Source organism: Harpia harpyja, chromosome 10, assembly GCF_026419915.1.
Source record: "Harpia harpyja isolate bHarHar1 chromosome 10, bHarHar1 primary haplotype, whole genome shotgun sequence".
NCBI lineage: Eukaryota > Metazoa > Chordata > Aves > Accipitriformes > Accipitridae > Harpia > Harpia harpyja.
The window spans coordinates 28,607,235-28,622,860 of record NC_068949.1 but is presented as its reverse complement, the minus strand read 5'-3'; the positions used below and the strand labels follow the sequence as shown (position 1 = coordinate 28,622,860).

Below are 15,626 nucleotides of genomic sequence, written 5' to 3'. Positions count from 1 at the left end.
TAAAATGTCCCCAGAATTTAGTGAGGCAGGATAATTTTACTAGGCTTTTTCTCAGCAACAGTTGAGCTATTCTGAGTAAGTATCTTCCTAAAAACTATTTCAGTCTGAGGAAGACACCCTGCATAGAAAGGACTGAAAGGATGTTTCTGTCTGAACAGGAAGAGTTGCATGTACTTAAGAGTTCTTATTTTCAATGGGGACAGAGACAGTAACACATAGAACAACTAGCTCTTTTTCAGTGACATTTACTTTGGAGCTGTGAGAGACATCTAAGAATTTTTATTTCCATTAGTTCATCTGCTTTCTTACAATGTTTGGATTAAAATACAAGTTATTGCAGTTTAACTTACCGAACATTTTCTGGTCTCAATTTATCCAGTACCATCTCAATTAAATCAGGCCTGAATTCTTCAAGCAAATATTCAGCAGCCAATACTTCTTCTATAGGATAATACTAAAAAACAAAGCCCAGAAACATGTAGGTGAATTAAACAAAAGCTAAGCAAGAAAAAACTACTGTTTTGTATGGCAAATAAAAGTGTATACTTCTGGTCACTAGATCTGTATTACCTTGGTAATTTCAAATTAGAAATGCATAGTTGTCCTAAAATCTTTCTCTTAAAACTAAACAAGATAGAGTAGTACTCTAACTATGCAATCATATTTCTCCTGTATTAGGCAATTTTATATACTGCATATTATCATTCTTTTATCTTGAAATATTTTATGTCTCAGTATAAAAACTCACCCTCCTTTAAATACTGCTTTGAAGTAACTAAAGTAAAAATAACACGGTAAATGCTGACCCCTGGAGGAAATGTTTAAAGATAAAAGAACACCAAGCACAAAACATAACAAAGCAAAAAAAAAACCCAAACAAAAACACAAACAAACATAAAAAACCACTAAGTTTTTTAGGATTCTCTAAGAATTCAATTCTTATTTACAGTAATTTAAAGGAAAGTATATTTCAATTATCTAAAAGTATAATACAAACTTCCACAATTTTAATTCTAACATTTTTTATTTAGGATCAAACTGAAAATCTCTTAAGGTACATAGCAATTTAAGAAGAAAAAACAGTTAAAACTCCTTTGAAAATTATTAGTGCAGTTGACAGGAAAACTTTGTTGATTAATATCTGTTTACCAAGGGAAAAATACCAGGTGACCTAAGCACCAAGTACTTGCAGTTTGCCATACAGGTGTACTGGTTTTGACCAGAATATTATAAAATGGCTTTCTGAATTACATACATTATACAAAAAACTAGAGTGGAATGAATTCCAGAACATAGAGTAACTCACACAAAGGATTCTGGAAAAGAGAAAGGGGGGGGGGGTGGAGACCAAGGACAATGAACCGAACCTGTGTTACAAAAAATTCTAATGTGAATGCTGAAGACCCAGAATTTGAAAGGTCTTGTCCAAAAGATTCACTGTACACTGAAGAATGCTCATTTAACTACATTCTGCGTAAATGGCTAAGCAGACTGAGCAACTTGAAGGGGACATTTTAAGTAATCTATGCACTTCTAATCTGAAATTACCAAGGCAATACAGATTTAGTGACCAAAAGTCTACACTTCATTTCCTTTGCAAACACAGGCCATAGTCAGCCCACCAACTGGAACTGAAAATAAAATTTATTTGGTTATTTTGTTATTGCTTGAGCAGGAGGGTTAGACAAGACGACCTCCAGAGGTCCAGTCCAACCTCAACCATCTTGTGATTCTATGATTACTTTTCAGCAAGGTCCAAGCATAATGTAACTAAAATAAAACAGAATAAAACAATTTAGATACAACAATCAGATTAAAATGAAATTTAAAAAATGATACAATTAAGGAGACAAAACAAAACGAAAGAAAAAGGACACTGCAAACCAGGGAACAACTACCTGGGAAACATCAAGCCTACACATGACAAATATGAAATATAATTTGACAGCAGGACCTTAGTGCTGACTCAGACCAGCACAAATATGCTTTAAAGATGAACTGCTGTTTTGTTGAATAAAAATGTTTAAATCCTTTTGATAAATACATAGTAATTTATGACATTACATTTACTCATGCTAACTTATACACAGGTTCTTCTTCAAGTTATGAAAAACAGCTAGGATTCATAAGCGTATTAGATCACCAAACAACAGTTCTAGCTTGGTTAATTCGAAGCATAAACTTAGTATGACTCAGAGGCAATAAAAAGAACTAGAAAAGCTAGTTTACTATTAGTGTTTAAGCAACTAACAGCAGAATCAGAATTACCATTCACACTGCAAAGCACAGCAAAAGAAAAGCAGTGGAAAAAAAAAAAAAAAACCAAGTCCTGAATCAATACCCTGCTCTTTGGAACACTGCTGGCAACTTCCTGGCCTGATTTTTTGGAAACAGCAATTGTTATTGGGAATGATCCAACAAATACAGACCACTGAAAGACTGTTTCAGAAGTCAGAGGTCCATTTGTTAGAGATTTTATGCATTTGACAGAACAAAAGCAAGAGACAGCATCCCAAACAGGAGCTCCTTTAAATATCCATTTAAATGTTTTCAGTTAGGTCTAATGCTTTTTAGTAACAGAAAGACAATTCTAAAATTGAAAATCATTAGTTTAGACTTTACAAATTAAAGGTGTAGGAGTATTAACAGGGATTCCTGCAAAGAAACCAAAAATGCCTCTGAATAGATGGAGACATTAGCTGTGCAATGGATAATGGCTGCAATGTATAAAAGTTGCATAACTTTCACTAGACAAAAAAAACCTCCACCTAAATCTTCCTTTAGTGCAATATGTGGAAACTGGATTTTCCAAGAAGTATAAAGACTAAGTATAAGCTACATGATAATTCTTTCAGTACCAATATGTAATCACATTAGTAGAGTCAAACATTTCTGATTTGCTATCTTAATATGAACATTTCTGCTTACTGCAGTATTTTAACATTGTTAAATGGAAGCATTTAGAAACATAGTGCTTGTGTTTGTGATAAAATATTATTTCTCTAATATTTCCCTAGAGAACATTTAGCTATCAGGTAGACACAGAATGACAAGGTACATATGTCTTAAGAAACACTGAAACAGATCAAATAGCAACTCCAGTTACTGTAAAATCAGTTCTAGCAAGTATAGAAGTATAAAATGGTAGAGTGAAGGAAATGTGACTTACTGACTGCCAAGACTAAGATCTATGCAGCGTGATATTAGCTTCCTAAGCTCAGGAAGTGCAAAGGACCTTTGCAAATACCTGTATTTATTAAGAGTATAATCAAACACACTGTGTAATTATTACTATACTGTAAAAAAACCAAACCAACCAACCAAACAACCCCCCACACACACTTACATGCAACATTCCTCCAAGCTTTGACGTGTAACCTCGTGGTCGTTCTTTATCTTTAAATCTGAATGCCACAGCATTTAGATCCTAGGAAACAATGTAGGAAGGGTTGAAAAGCATACATTAGAGACTATTTTAAGAATAATTATTGACTACTTATTTCCTTTTTATAACCTAAGAAAAGGAAGGAGTTTTGTTGTATCCATTTTATATTAGTTAGGTACATAACACAAAAGTTTTCGTTAATATTCAAGTTGCACAGAACTCACAAGCAATTTCGGATAGTCTCACAATGTGAAGTGTTACACAAGTCTTGTAAGTCCTATTTGTAGTAAGAGATCTGGCCCATGGCTCATATATTTAAATTTCCTGATAATTTGTAAACAGACTAACTTTGATACAATCAATGCATAGTGTTCCAGTGCAATGTTCATTGTATGTTAATGAACTGAAGCCTTTCCCTCTTCCTTTTTTGTTCCTTTTGCTCAGGAAGCCAAAAGGTAAGTTTAGAGACAGAAAAAGTGTTTTTCTTTATGCCATCTTAGCCACAGAAGTAGAACACATCATTCTTAGAATACAATGGCAAGGGTGAATTAAAGAGATCTAAGACTATAAAGCCAATGAAAAGCACCATCCATCCTTCTGTAAAACCATGCAGAGAGTCTGGTTAATTCAACAATTCAGCTGAAAATAAAATCACAAAAAGATTCTTTTCAAACTAGTTTGCCAGCTCTTCTGACTCGCCTCACAGCCTCAGGAATGCCGGGACTGATACAAGAGGAGCAAGGGAATGACACAAGGATGAGATGGGAGGATGGAACTACCTCTTTCTAATCTTGTGTTTGCTTATAATGACAGTAAAACAATTCCATTGGGACTTTTAGCAGAGGGTAAAGAGACTTCTTTTACAGGTATACGGTGTCAAAATGCAAGAAACAGAGTTAATGCATCTGCAGAATTTCTACTCTTAGACAGAAGAAACTCAACAACAGTTTTCACCAGATAAAGCCAAGATGGAACAAGAAATCTTTACCCAAGTATTTGTAGTGAACCAACGAGACTATATATATATATAAACAAAACTGGTTTTATTTCACAGTCATTGAGAAGTGCAGTACTATTTAATTCTAATAGGATACTTTACATTTTTGCTCTGTGCATACAGAACCATACAGACTTATAAGCATGAACAGTTCAGCAAAGACTGAAGCATACAGCCAAAGTACTCCATGAAAAGTTTTAGTTCACCTCTCCAAAAGGAGAGATAAACAGCAGATTAAATGTCTTACTGCCTTTACAATCTCAACTATACAATTTGACACATCAAAGAAGAGAGGGGTAGAAAAACAGCCATTTCAATTTCCAATTCAGTGTTACCCCTCACAGCAAATGCTTCCCCCCCGCTCCACCTTCAGTGAAGACTAAGGAAGGTTATGCAAAATCCTTGCAGACAGAGTAAGATACTTCTTCCTTCACCTCCATTATGTTATCATAAAATGCCAGCTCACAGTTCTATGAGAGCATTTCACATCTACATTAAGATAATATATTCTGAATGTACTTGTCATTTGTGTCATGTTGCACATCTAAAATTAATAAACTTAATTACCATGCGATTATTAAAGGCTATTTCCACAGCCAAGGAATCTGTTTCTACTTATAATCCAAAAATTTGTAAAAATACAACCACCACATGTCATGTATCAGTCACTGTACCTTGCACTCTTGGAAAACCCATTCTTGAGGTCCTTCTGTACGTAGTTTTTGAATATATTGAAACATGTGCAAAATAATATCTTCAACGTGCACTGGAAAGAAAAAATACTTGCTTAGTAATTCACTCAGTTCTGCACAAAGAAAAAATTCTGATGAACACAAATATGTAAGGTTTTATTTTTAATTACTCCCTGATACATCAAGATATTTAAGTACACATGCAATCCTACTGGCAAAGTTAAACATGTTTTTCTCAGACATGAATTTAAGATAAGTGTGTAAGTCCCCAGCTAATTCTGAGAACTGCACTGAACACGTCTTATGTTAATATATTGATTTATAATATAATTTAACTCGGGTGTAAATAGTATGATTAAGTAGCACAAAAAGGTATTAACAGCTTTCCTTATAAAGAAATTTACTTTAAAATATTTAATGAAATGCTTTAATATAACCTCAAATAAGTTGTTTTTTTATGTTAGATGAAGTGTGTTAGCATACTGAGAGGATCTAAACACAGAAGAATAGTCAGTTAATTAAAATAAATTGGCTTTCACAATTAGTCTCTTTGGACACAAACACAAACCCATCAGATCAGGAATAACATGGAATGCAGACATAGTACTTCACTTACAAAGTCCCTCCTCTGTCAAATCCACGTTAATGATGAAAAACATGAAACCTCTAGCACCCTCCTTCTGTCCACCAACAAGAGTATTTACCCATCCTATAAAATCAAAAAGAAAATATATTACATAAACAAATCTGTAACAATTTATGCTACCTAGTCTTCCAGACATTGAGGGACCTGACAGTAGTCTCTAAGTCAGTGACAGAACAGAGACAAGATCATTATGTCAAAGTTCATATAATTCTCTAAACAGGCATAGATAAAGGGGAGTGCAAGAAATAATAGCTTTAGCAGGCAGAGTGCCTGTTATTTATTTATCTTTCCCCACCACAGAAACAAAAATAAAGCATAAAATGACTTACAACTCAAATTACTCAAATGGTTGGGGGCTTTAAATTTAACATACAGATGTCAATTTTAAGTGAAACGTAGCTAAGCTTTAAAAAATTGTGTAATAAATTACTTTTTAATTGTTTACCTTCAAAGGACTTACCTTTGGCTTTAAGCTCTGATAAAAGACTCCCCGGGCCTTCGTGCCCAATCAGATGACCAAGGTAATGGCCAGGGTTTGATTTATAATACTTCTGAAGATCTGGTATAGGAAATGTGACATAAAGATTTCTAATGTCCTTAATGGGCACCACTTTGTAAAGTTGCTGAGGGGGAAAATAAACAAGGAAATCCATAAACAAAAGGGAACTCTCATTATTTTATTCATCTCAGGAGCACATATCATGTTCCCCTCACACACGCACATTTTATTACAAATATATCAACAAAATCTCGAAAGTAAAGGTATGTAAAACTTAGAACAACAGTTTAGCCATTCATGATGCAAACAAAAAGAGAATTAATTATCTCTCCATTGCTTACAGCTGCAATCAAATATACAACCTTTAATATAAACTATACAAAACTACGCTATACTCAGCATGGAAAGGTGGGTGGAAAATTAAGAAAGAAATATGGAACTTGACAGGGACACTAATACAGAAGTAGTGAAGTGCACAATGTATTACTGAGACTTAAAAAATATCATTTAAGGTATACACTCCTAATGGAAGATGTATCTCTATACATACCCGGAGATGTTCTTCTTGGAAAGGATGTTCAGGAAACTCTGGTATAGGGACATTTTTATTCTCTACTTCTGAAAATAACTTTACCACTAAGCAAGTCAGCTCATCCAAGGATTCTAGAATAAAAAAACATTAGAAAAACTTAATCATTATCTGAAGATTCTGGCAAATTTGGATTTTGTATATTCTTTGGGGGAGACATGAATTATACAGAACAGTAGTTTTAATTGTACGATGATTATTAACTTCAGAAAGGAAATCTATATTAACACTTAAGTTTTGAACTATAACTATAAGCATCATGCTTATTAGAGGAAGGCTTCAACCATGATCAAAATAAATCCTGTAAGTAGAAAAAACATCTTTAAATTTTACTGATGAATCTAAGCTGGAACTGAAGAAAAGACACATCAGATATTGAACATTTACAAAAATAAACATTCCACAAAAAGCTTAAGGGACATACAATTACAGCTGCAAATTTTCCAGAGTGAAAGCATCTTTGCCAAAACTTGGATTTTCTTCAGCCTCAGCTCACCTCCAGTACTTCACATACACTGTGAGCCAGGGTCATCTGTCCTCAGCACCCCAAAATTTCACACACATCTGTGACCTGTTTAAGCACTTCTACTTTTACATCCATTCTAGTTTCAGTCCATGATTCTAGTACTCTTCAAAAACAAGAGGAAGACCATTTGAGGAAAGAATTTGATGTTGTGCATGAATTCACCTAAATTGACCTATACTGTTATATTGAAATACTGCCTTCAAAATACCTATCTGCTTAAAGAAAGGCATTTTGGAGCACTTCTCAAAGTGAGAATAAGAAAGACTCATCCATCAAGTTTTTTAGCACATGCCTTTCAAGGGTGGATGTTGAAGAAAAAAATGGGCATTTCTTGGATGTCTCAAAGTACAACCTTAATCCTTGAAAGATTTCAAAAAGCAATCACATTGTTAGTCAAAACAATCCCAGTTAGATTTAGAAAGTGGAATCTTTCCTGCCCAACATATGCATGCTCCTACACTACACTGAGAGAATCATGCGGGGGGGGGGGGGGGGGGGGAGGGAAATGCAAACCAAGATGGGTCACTGTATAATACAATTTTGTGAACTGCATGTAATTTCATTAAAGACCACTACTTTTTATCCACATCAGCAAAATACACATTCATTTAAGCTTTACAACTACAGTAAGGGTTTTCTTAGGACAGATTTCCAGTTGCCAGGGTGATTCTTACCAAAAAAGTTTCCATTAAAAAGTCTATATGTGAACTGCTGCACTAAAACTGTTCTATGATTACTCAGTGAATTTTGCTTTTGATTAGATAAAAAAATTAATTTAATTTTATTATTTTAGCAAACTTTTGAATATTTATTACTATTTACTAGAGAAATTATATTCTGATTCCCTCACCGCTTTTTAGTGACATACATTTTTATTTGTTTTACATTACATACATAAAGTGGTTGGAAAATCAGAGAATTACTAGGCTGCACATAGCTTTAGACATCCATTTATTTCAGAATGCACAAGAGTAGAGATAGAGAGATCATGGGGGACTTGCAGTGTGCAACTCAACATATTTTTATGTTATAGAATTTCTAACTATTTGTTTATGCATTAATTAGTAGTACTGCTACATTTGTAGCAAGGTATTTCAGCAAGGAATTTATGGAATAATGCTAACAAGGTTTGTTTTCTGCAGTTTGCTTTTTATGGGCAGAGCTCCCTGAAAACAAATTAAAAAAAAAAAAAATCAGGAAGAATGTGGAACTTGTAATTTTTCAAATTTGATGCTAGAGGCAAGCCCTCAAATAGCCAAATCAGTCATTAATATAAAGCCTTCTGGAAAGCAATTGCATAATTCCAGTCATTAATATAAAGCCTTCTGGAAAGCAATTGCATAATTCTCCTGCCTGAACAAATAACAGAGTGAGAAAAGGTATGTGTCTTTTCAGGGAAAATAAGATGCAACTTTGTCCAAATAGCACCTCACTATTACAGTGACAACTACTTAAATATGACAAATAAGAGTACTTGTACGGCATTTTGTATACAAACAGACTAACAAAAAGCCTGAGAGTTACCTTTCAAAAATTTATTTATTTTATAAGATTGAAAGGAAAAATCCCAAAGATCAATGTTTCAAAGGCTCCTAATTTTTCTAAATATTGAACTATTTACAAGGGCAACTCACACTGAAAGAATTCAACTGTGGAAAATGACTAGTGAAACCACCTAAATTCAGGATTTTAACAAGAATAATTTTTGTATTTTGTAGTAAAAAAAATACATACGTGCAAATTGCAGAAATGTTTGAAAGGTAACAGATTTTAAGTATTTTCTACATTTTATTGATATTTGAAATGCAGATCTTGTCTGTCCTGGAATATTGCCTGTCCAGTAAAGAACTAGTTAAAGAAAAAAAGATGCCTGGAAACCTTGAAAACAGAGCTGTTAAATGAGGAAGAGAATTTCAATTCAATTGTTTTAAACTCTGATTAATATCTATTTACCTGCAATTAATAAATAAATATTTTTAAAGATAATAAAGGATTTTTTTTTTTTTGCTCAGGTAAAATAAACAGAAGAAAACAAAACTGAGGAGGGGGAAGCACCTCTTTCAAATAGCAATAAAAATAAATTTACAATATTGAAAAATATTTACAAGTTGTCTTCATCACTATTACATTGTTTACTTGCAGAAAGTTTCCACTGCTACAAGGAGAATAAGCAAGACATTTTCACACATGACATATATTAAGCCCTAGTGGTATTACCTACATACCTACTAGTAACACATCTGATACCCCACCTTTAAGACAAAAAAAAAAAAAAACTAATACATTTTAACGTTCAGCTTGCAACAGTGAAAAAAAAAAAAAACTTTCACCATATTCTAATCAATATGTGATGTTACAGCAGGTGACATACAATAATAAATTGAATTGAAAGGAATTAGGGAGCCTGGAACTGATCCAGTAGTGAGTGTATGCACAAAATTTGGATTCAGTTAAGAAGCATAATCCTCACTGTTTGCCCACTTTAAAAATCTACAAGAAAAAACGATTCATGCTAAAATATGCTATGATTGAAATTAAACAGGTACATTTTGTTAATCAGCTTCATACTCAGCATCCTGTAAACCGATAGTTGTAAAGGAAGATTTCACTTTGCTAATGAATTTTATTCCATTCATACTCACCATTGGAGCGTTATTGTAAAACACCATACAAATAACAGTCTGCCAGCATATTTTCAAAAAGCAAACAGTTTTGAACACACTGTTATTAAGCTTTTAGCAAACCGATGTAAAATATCATCTTGACTGTGGAAGATTTTAAGCAGCTGGAACCTCTGTTAAGTTAATTCAGAAGGACACTGAAGTAAAGGGTTTTTATCTAAATGTTAGGTTAGGTTTATCCTTTGATAATACAGAAATTTTTGTAGTGGAAGTGTAAGTCTAAAACATGAAAACAGTATCAAAAGCCCTCCCAACCTGAAACCAGACAGGTGTCAGTCTTCATAAGACAAACATACAATGACAACAACTGGTAACTTAATAATGGATTTAAAATTTTCAGCTTATTTTTTCTATTGTAAGCTTATAAACACATAAATGTATACCTTGCAAGTTGCTTTGGAGACTTCACTAAACATAAAATTATGTTTGGTCAGTCTGTACAAGTTTTACTTTTTTCCTTTCCGCAGATTTTCAGACACTTGCATACATTTAATTTTCTTCAAACATAAATACATGTAGAGTCTCACTCAACCAACAGAACAAAACTCACCTCTTCCTAAGACACAAATAGCCATTAAATTTGATGAATAATAAGTAGAATGGAACTTCAATAGTTCTTGTCTTACATCTATTCCTTCTTTGGTTGGTCTGGTTTCCAGAGTGAGTTTGTTCCCTGTAACATAAAAAAAAAAAGTTAACAATATTTGATGTTTATGAATTTAGAAATCAAAAAGAAAAATATAAATTAATAAATCTGCTTTCCTCCAGATGGATAGTAATTTTAAAAATAATTACAATCCATAATAAGTAACTGGATCAATACTGTCTCAGCTTATCAGAGACAATAAATACCTCCACTCTCAATCTGCACGTTCCTAAAGAACTGAAGATGTTTTAGTCTTGCAAATTAATCTTTTTAATTGGAATGGGTTACTTCAAAGCAATGCAAGTAAGCCCAGGCTCTAATTCAGAAGGAGGAAAAGGCTTTCCTTTGGTACATTTGGAGTAGGTTTTACTCCCATATACACACTCCTGTCATAGGAATCACTGTGTGAAATTATCTGTGGCATTGTGTGCCACAAATTATAGACTATTAAATGAAATAAATAATTACTAGTTTACAAACATGATTTGTAAATTGTGACTGTTCAGCTTCTGCTTCACAAACAGCTGCGCTGTAGCTGCAATAGAGGAACAGGACTAGAGAGAAAGAGAACTACAACTCTCCCTGAATAAGCCCATAAGCAGAAGATACCAAACTTTCTCCATTAAGTTATCCTCCTGTTAATTAGTGCAATCTTTACATCAACATCAAGCTTTCAATAATTTACTCTAAAGACATATTCCACATTTATAGCCAAATCAAAACTCCTGTTTAGTAAACGTAAGAACTTGAAACAATAGCAAAATTAGTTTACAAAGAGCACACTGGATTTTAATCAACTCCACTTCCCATTACTACATGGACACACAAAATGGTCAACAGAATCTACAGAGCAGAACTGCAAACTAATACTCTATCTGTTAACTTTGAGATCAGTAGCTCCCTCAAGCCACAGTCAGACCAGGTACAGAAGAGAACAAGGGATGAGAAGGAAAAATAAGGCAAGAAAACGTAGCAGAAGAGTTGACTTGTGTGTTTATCAGAAAAACAGCAAGAGAGAAAAAGACTGGGAGAGGAGAGCATGCCTGCTACGCATATAGGCCCAGTGCATAAATCCTACAATCACAGACATAAGTTAATACAAATCAATGAGGTAAAGTTAGATACATAAATAAGACAAGTATATTGTCCAGATGTTTGGTGATTAGATACAAGTCTAACTACAACTGCAACAGTCAACATCATAGAGAGGCTGCCTGAAGCAATACATTGCTTTAATTTTCAAAGTTCACATGTGAGTAAAAGCAAGGATTCTTAATGACACCCAAAAAGGATAATTAGGTTATTATGTTTAAAAGATTTTGTCTATATTCGTCACCATCTGCAGACAAATGAAATGCAGAAGTTTTAGATACCCCACTGTGTTTATTCCCACAGAATCAATACACAGGTTAAAATAAAATAAAATAACGTAACATAACATAAAGCTTTAGCTCATTAACTGTGCTGTTACAGTACTGAAGTACATTAAGAGACAACAATCAGAAGACACCTTGTAGATGTAGGAAAATGGACACTAGACAGTGCAGAAGTGCCTGGGAAAGTACTTGACACTATTGAGGGTACTGATGGAGAAGAATTACCATCATAGGCATTCATTCATTCAGAAAGATGGGTAAAGGGTATCTGGGGACAAAATGCACATCCTAACAAGAAAACTGGAAGATTAAGGTGCATTTGTTTCTCTGGACAGACGAAGAGTAATAGAAGGTTTCCTGGCAAAACAGGCTGCACAGCAACAGGGAGTGACCTGAAGCATCAAATGGAGTCATTCCTGTGTTCTGCTAGACTAACATCATCTCAGCTGGTCAAAAGGAAACAATAAGAAGGCTGCCAACTGCAATTGTCATGAAAACGGTATTACTGTTGTCATCTCTTTGGGTAAATAAAAACCATCAAAGCTGGGCTTTACTTCTGCAAAATCAGATCTACAGGAACGCTATGGGCTATAATTTAATCTCAGAATCAGAGCCTAATCTAAGAACAGGTGAGTATGGCTATTGCTATTGAATTTGAGCACATTTTGGGTATTGTCCCCATGAAAACATTTCACATGTGTCAGCTATAAAACCTTCTTAAATTGTAGAAAACTATTTCTGCAACTTCTGCTTATGTTTTCTGAGTGCTATATAAAAAATAAATGATCTCTTCAATAGCAGAGATTACAGAATGTAATTTGGATGCTTGCCTGCTTATCAATATGTAGTTCCCAAGACTTTATTTTCAAATTTACCTGTTTGAAGAATGCGGTTATAGTTTCCCTGTTTCAGACAGCCTCTCTTTATTGGTGTACAGAGCAATACATGCTCTTGCAGCAGCTGGCTACCAGCCCCTCAACTATGCCCTCCATCAACAGGTGCAAAAATATTCTTCTCTTTCTTGAGACAGAGGAAGAAACCAGTCCTTAAAGCCCATTATCTGCCCTCCTATCATCCTACTGTACCCAATATTTGCATCAACTATTCATCCAGCAAACTGACCCAGCCACAAAACACATTCATGCTCAAGGATTAAACAGTGCAGTGCATGAATTAATAGCCCTGTTACTTTGACAGTCTGAAAAATAAATTCATGTAGAAAATAACTTCTATGAAAAAAAAAAATTAAACTTCTGCCAAAGCATCAAACATTTGTGGTTTTGACCGCGACTATGGTATCTTACTTTAATGCTTTTTAAATTGAGGTTTTGGGGTGTTTAAATTGTTACGAAGCATTCTATGAATAATAAAGCCTGAAAAAAAACTACAGCCATAAGATTGGGATTTCTCCAAAACCGTTTTATCTGTCCAGCTACTACTGTTGTGTTTTATGCTTAAGATTTTGTTTTTATATTCTTACTCTGCTGATCCTTCTGATTTGACCTAGTCACTGTCATCTAGTCCTAATGCAATACTAGTTAGCAAAAAGAGCATGTGGCTAAACAATTTAAACACAGTTCATTCACTTTGTTATACACAAAGACTTAACAGTACCAAATTATGACAAATCCAGTAATTGGAAAACAGCATTCACTGCAGTAATTATCAGAATCATAAAGGATGCTTCATCACTGTACTGCAAGTCTTGGATCACTCTGTTTTCTATGTTTTTGTCTAGCTCTGTTTGGGCTATGATGTGGAAAATGTGATAAAGCACCATGATAAACATGTATGGAGAGGAAAAAAAGGGAATTGTTTCAATCTGTCTTCAACAATTTTATATAAACAATAATACAATGTATGTTACACAACTCAAATGGATGGATAATTATATTCTGACAAACCTGTTCCAAATTTACTGAAGGGATGATTGGGGTTTCCAGTAGCCTTCTCCAACTGAAACAACCTCCAGGCATCATTCATCAGATTCTTCTCATGCTCAGAATCAACAGCATTCACTTCCCTGTCTTTGCAGCTTTCATCAAACAAAGGGCACAGGAAAAACTGGGCAAATCTAAACAGAAAAATTTTAATTCAAGTCAAGAGTACTGTACATAAAAGGTAACAGAAAAGTATGAAGCTTGGTACCTCCTGAAAACAGCTGAATATATTATTTTTTTAATGCAGAACTTATAAATTCTGTAATAGTTTTGACACTGATTCACTGTATTTCTCAATTTCTTTATCTATAAACACAGATAACATATTCATCGTATAAGGTACTACAAGGATCAAGGACCTTGCATCATAATTCATACACTCAGAATTTCTACTGTTTTGAAGTTTAGCTGCAAGAGGCTCTTAATCTCACAAATCAAATCAGTCTTGTCAGACATCCAGGGAAAATCCAAAGGGAAAATCCACTCTTTACCTCACTGACTACACACTTTCAATTTCTGTCCCCTCCCACAAAAGGCAGAGATTTCAGTGAGTTCCTTTTACTAAAGGCATCCTAATATATTTCTAGACTTCATCTTTCTTTTGCTATCAATGAAATAAGGATCCTATGGGAAGCATAGTATTTCATTATACAGTCAGAGTATTTGCATAACACAAAAGTTCATGATCATATTCTGTGCCCCACCTTTCCAAAAATATTCAGTGTAAACACAACTTTTGAACTTCAAAAATTCTGCCTCAGTTAAGAACTCTGCTAGCTGAAAAAATTTGAGCAAAACTTTTGAACTGAAAAATATCTGGTATCATTTTTAACAAAAGATAATCTCTCAACTCTTTCTTTAATATCATAATGATTACCAAAAAAACTTTTACACAATTGCAAATAGCACTTATATAACAAAAAATGAAATATAAAAAAAATGTGTTTACCTGTCTAGTGCACCTTCTAGATGTTCATGTGACACATCGAAGTAATAGTTGGTATGTTCTCCACTCGTGAAAGCATTTGAGCTCCCAGCATGCTCACTAAGAAATTGGCTATACTCATTCTCTTTTGGATATTTCTTGGTTCCCAGGAACAGCATATGCTCACAAAAATGACTAAGCCCAGCAATGTTGGGGGGATCAGACAAGGATCCTGCAGGAAGAAAAATTTCATGTAACCATTCATAAAAAGTAATACTAAAATGTTAAGTCTTTTAAAGTGCTTTATATTACAGTATGTTTCCTTCTGGCAATTATATAAATTCTGTAGATGTAAGTAGACACTTGTGCAGCTATCGTCCACTAAACTAAATCTTAAAAAAAAAAAAAATTTAGAATGAGTAACTGAACCAATTAGTGTCTCAAATTGCCTCTCCAGATCAGCCTGCATTGCCTTATAGAGACAATTTTTCAATTCAATACCATGACTCATAATCTGTAAAGACCCAGCAGATCACAATGTTCTGACTTCTATACCTTGACTTTAATAACTGCACTGTGTTAAAAGGCAGCAATTGCCAACCACAATTAAGGAGGTATTTATCCTGTGGTTTATAGGACGAGTGATAACCTGTAATTGCCTGAACACAAGCAGCTATTGATGACCAGCTAGGAGGTGTGAAGGCAGAAAGATTAAAAGACAATA

General features: G+C 34.0%; 1 protein-coding gene across 4 annotated transcripts in view; it reads right to left on the bottom strand.

Moving 5' to 3' along the window:
* The window catches only part of IDE (insulin degrading enzyme), a 72,499-nt gene that overhangs the window by 44,169 nt on the left and 12,704 nt on the right, over positions 1–15,626 (bottom strand). For all 4 annotated transcript variants that reach the window (XM_052799862.1, XM_052799863.1, XM_052799861.1 and 1 more), the window contains exons 3-11: positions 14,927–15,134; positions 13,942–14,111; positions 10,566–10,688; positions 6,770–6,882; positions 6,181–6,343; positions 5,691–5,783; positions 5,057–5,148; positions 3,347–3,427; positions 351–454 (exon numbers count right to left, since the gene is read on the bottom strand). In XM_052799862.1, coding sequence (XP_052655822.1) covers positions 351–454; positions 3,347–3,427; positions 5,057–5,148; positions 5,691–5,783; positions 6,181–6,343; positions 6,770–6,882; positions 10,566–10,688; positions 13,942–14,111; positions 14,927–15,134 — 1,147 coding nt within the window. The remainder of the gene's footprint in view (positions 1–350; positions 455–3,346; positions 3,428–5,056; positions 5,149–5,690; positions 5,784–6,180; positions 6,344–6,769; positions 6,883–10,565; positions 10,689–13,941; positions 14,112–14,926; positions 15,135–15,626) is intronic.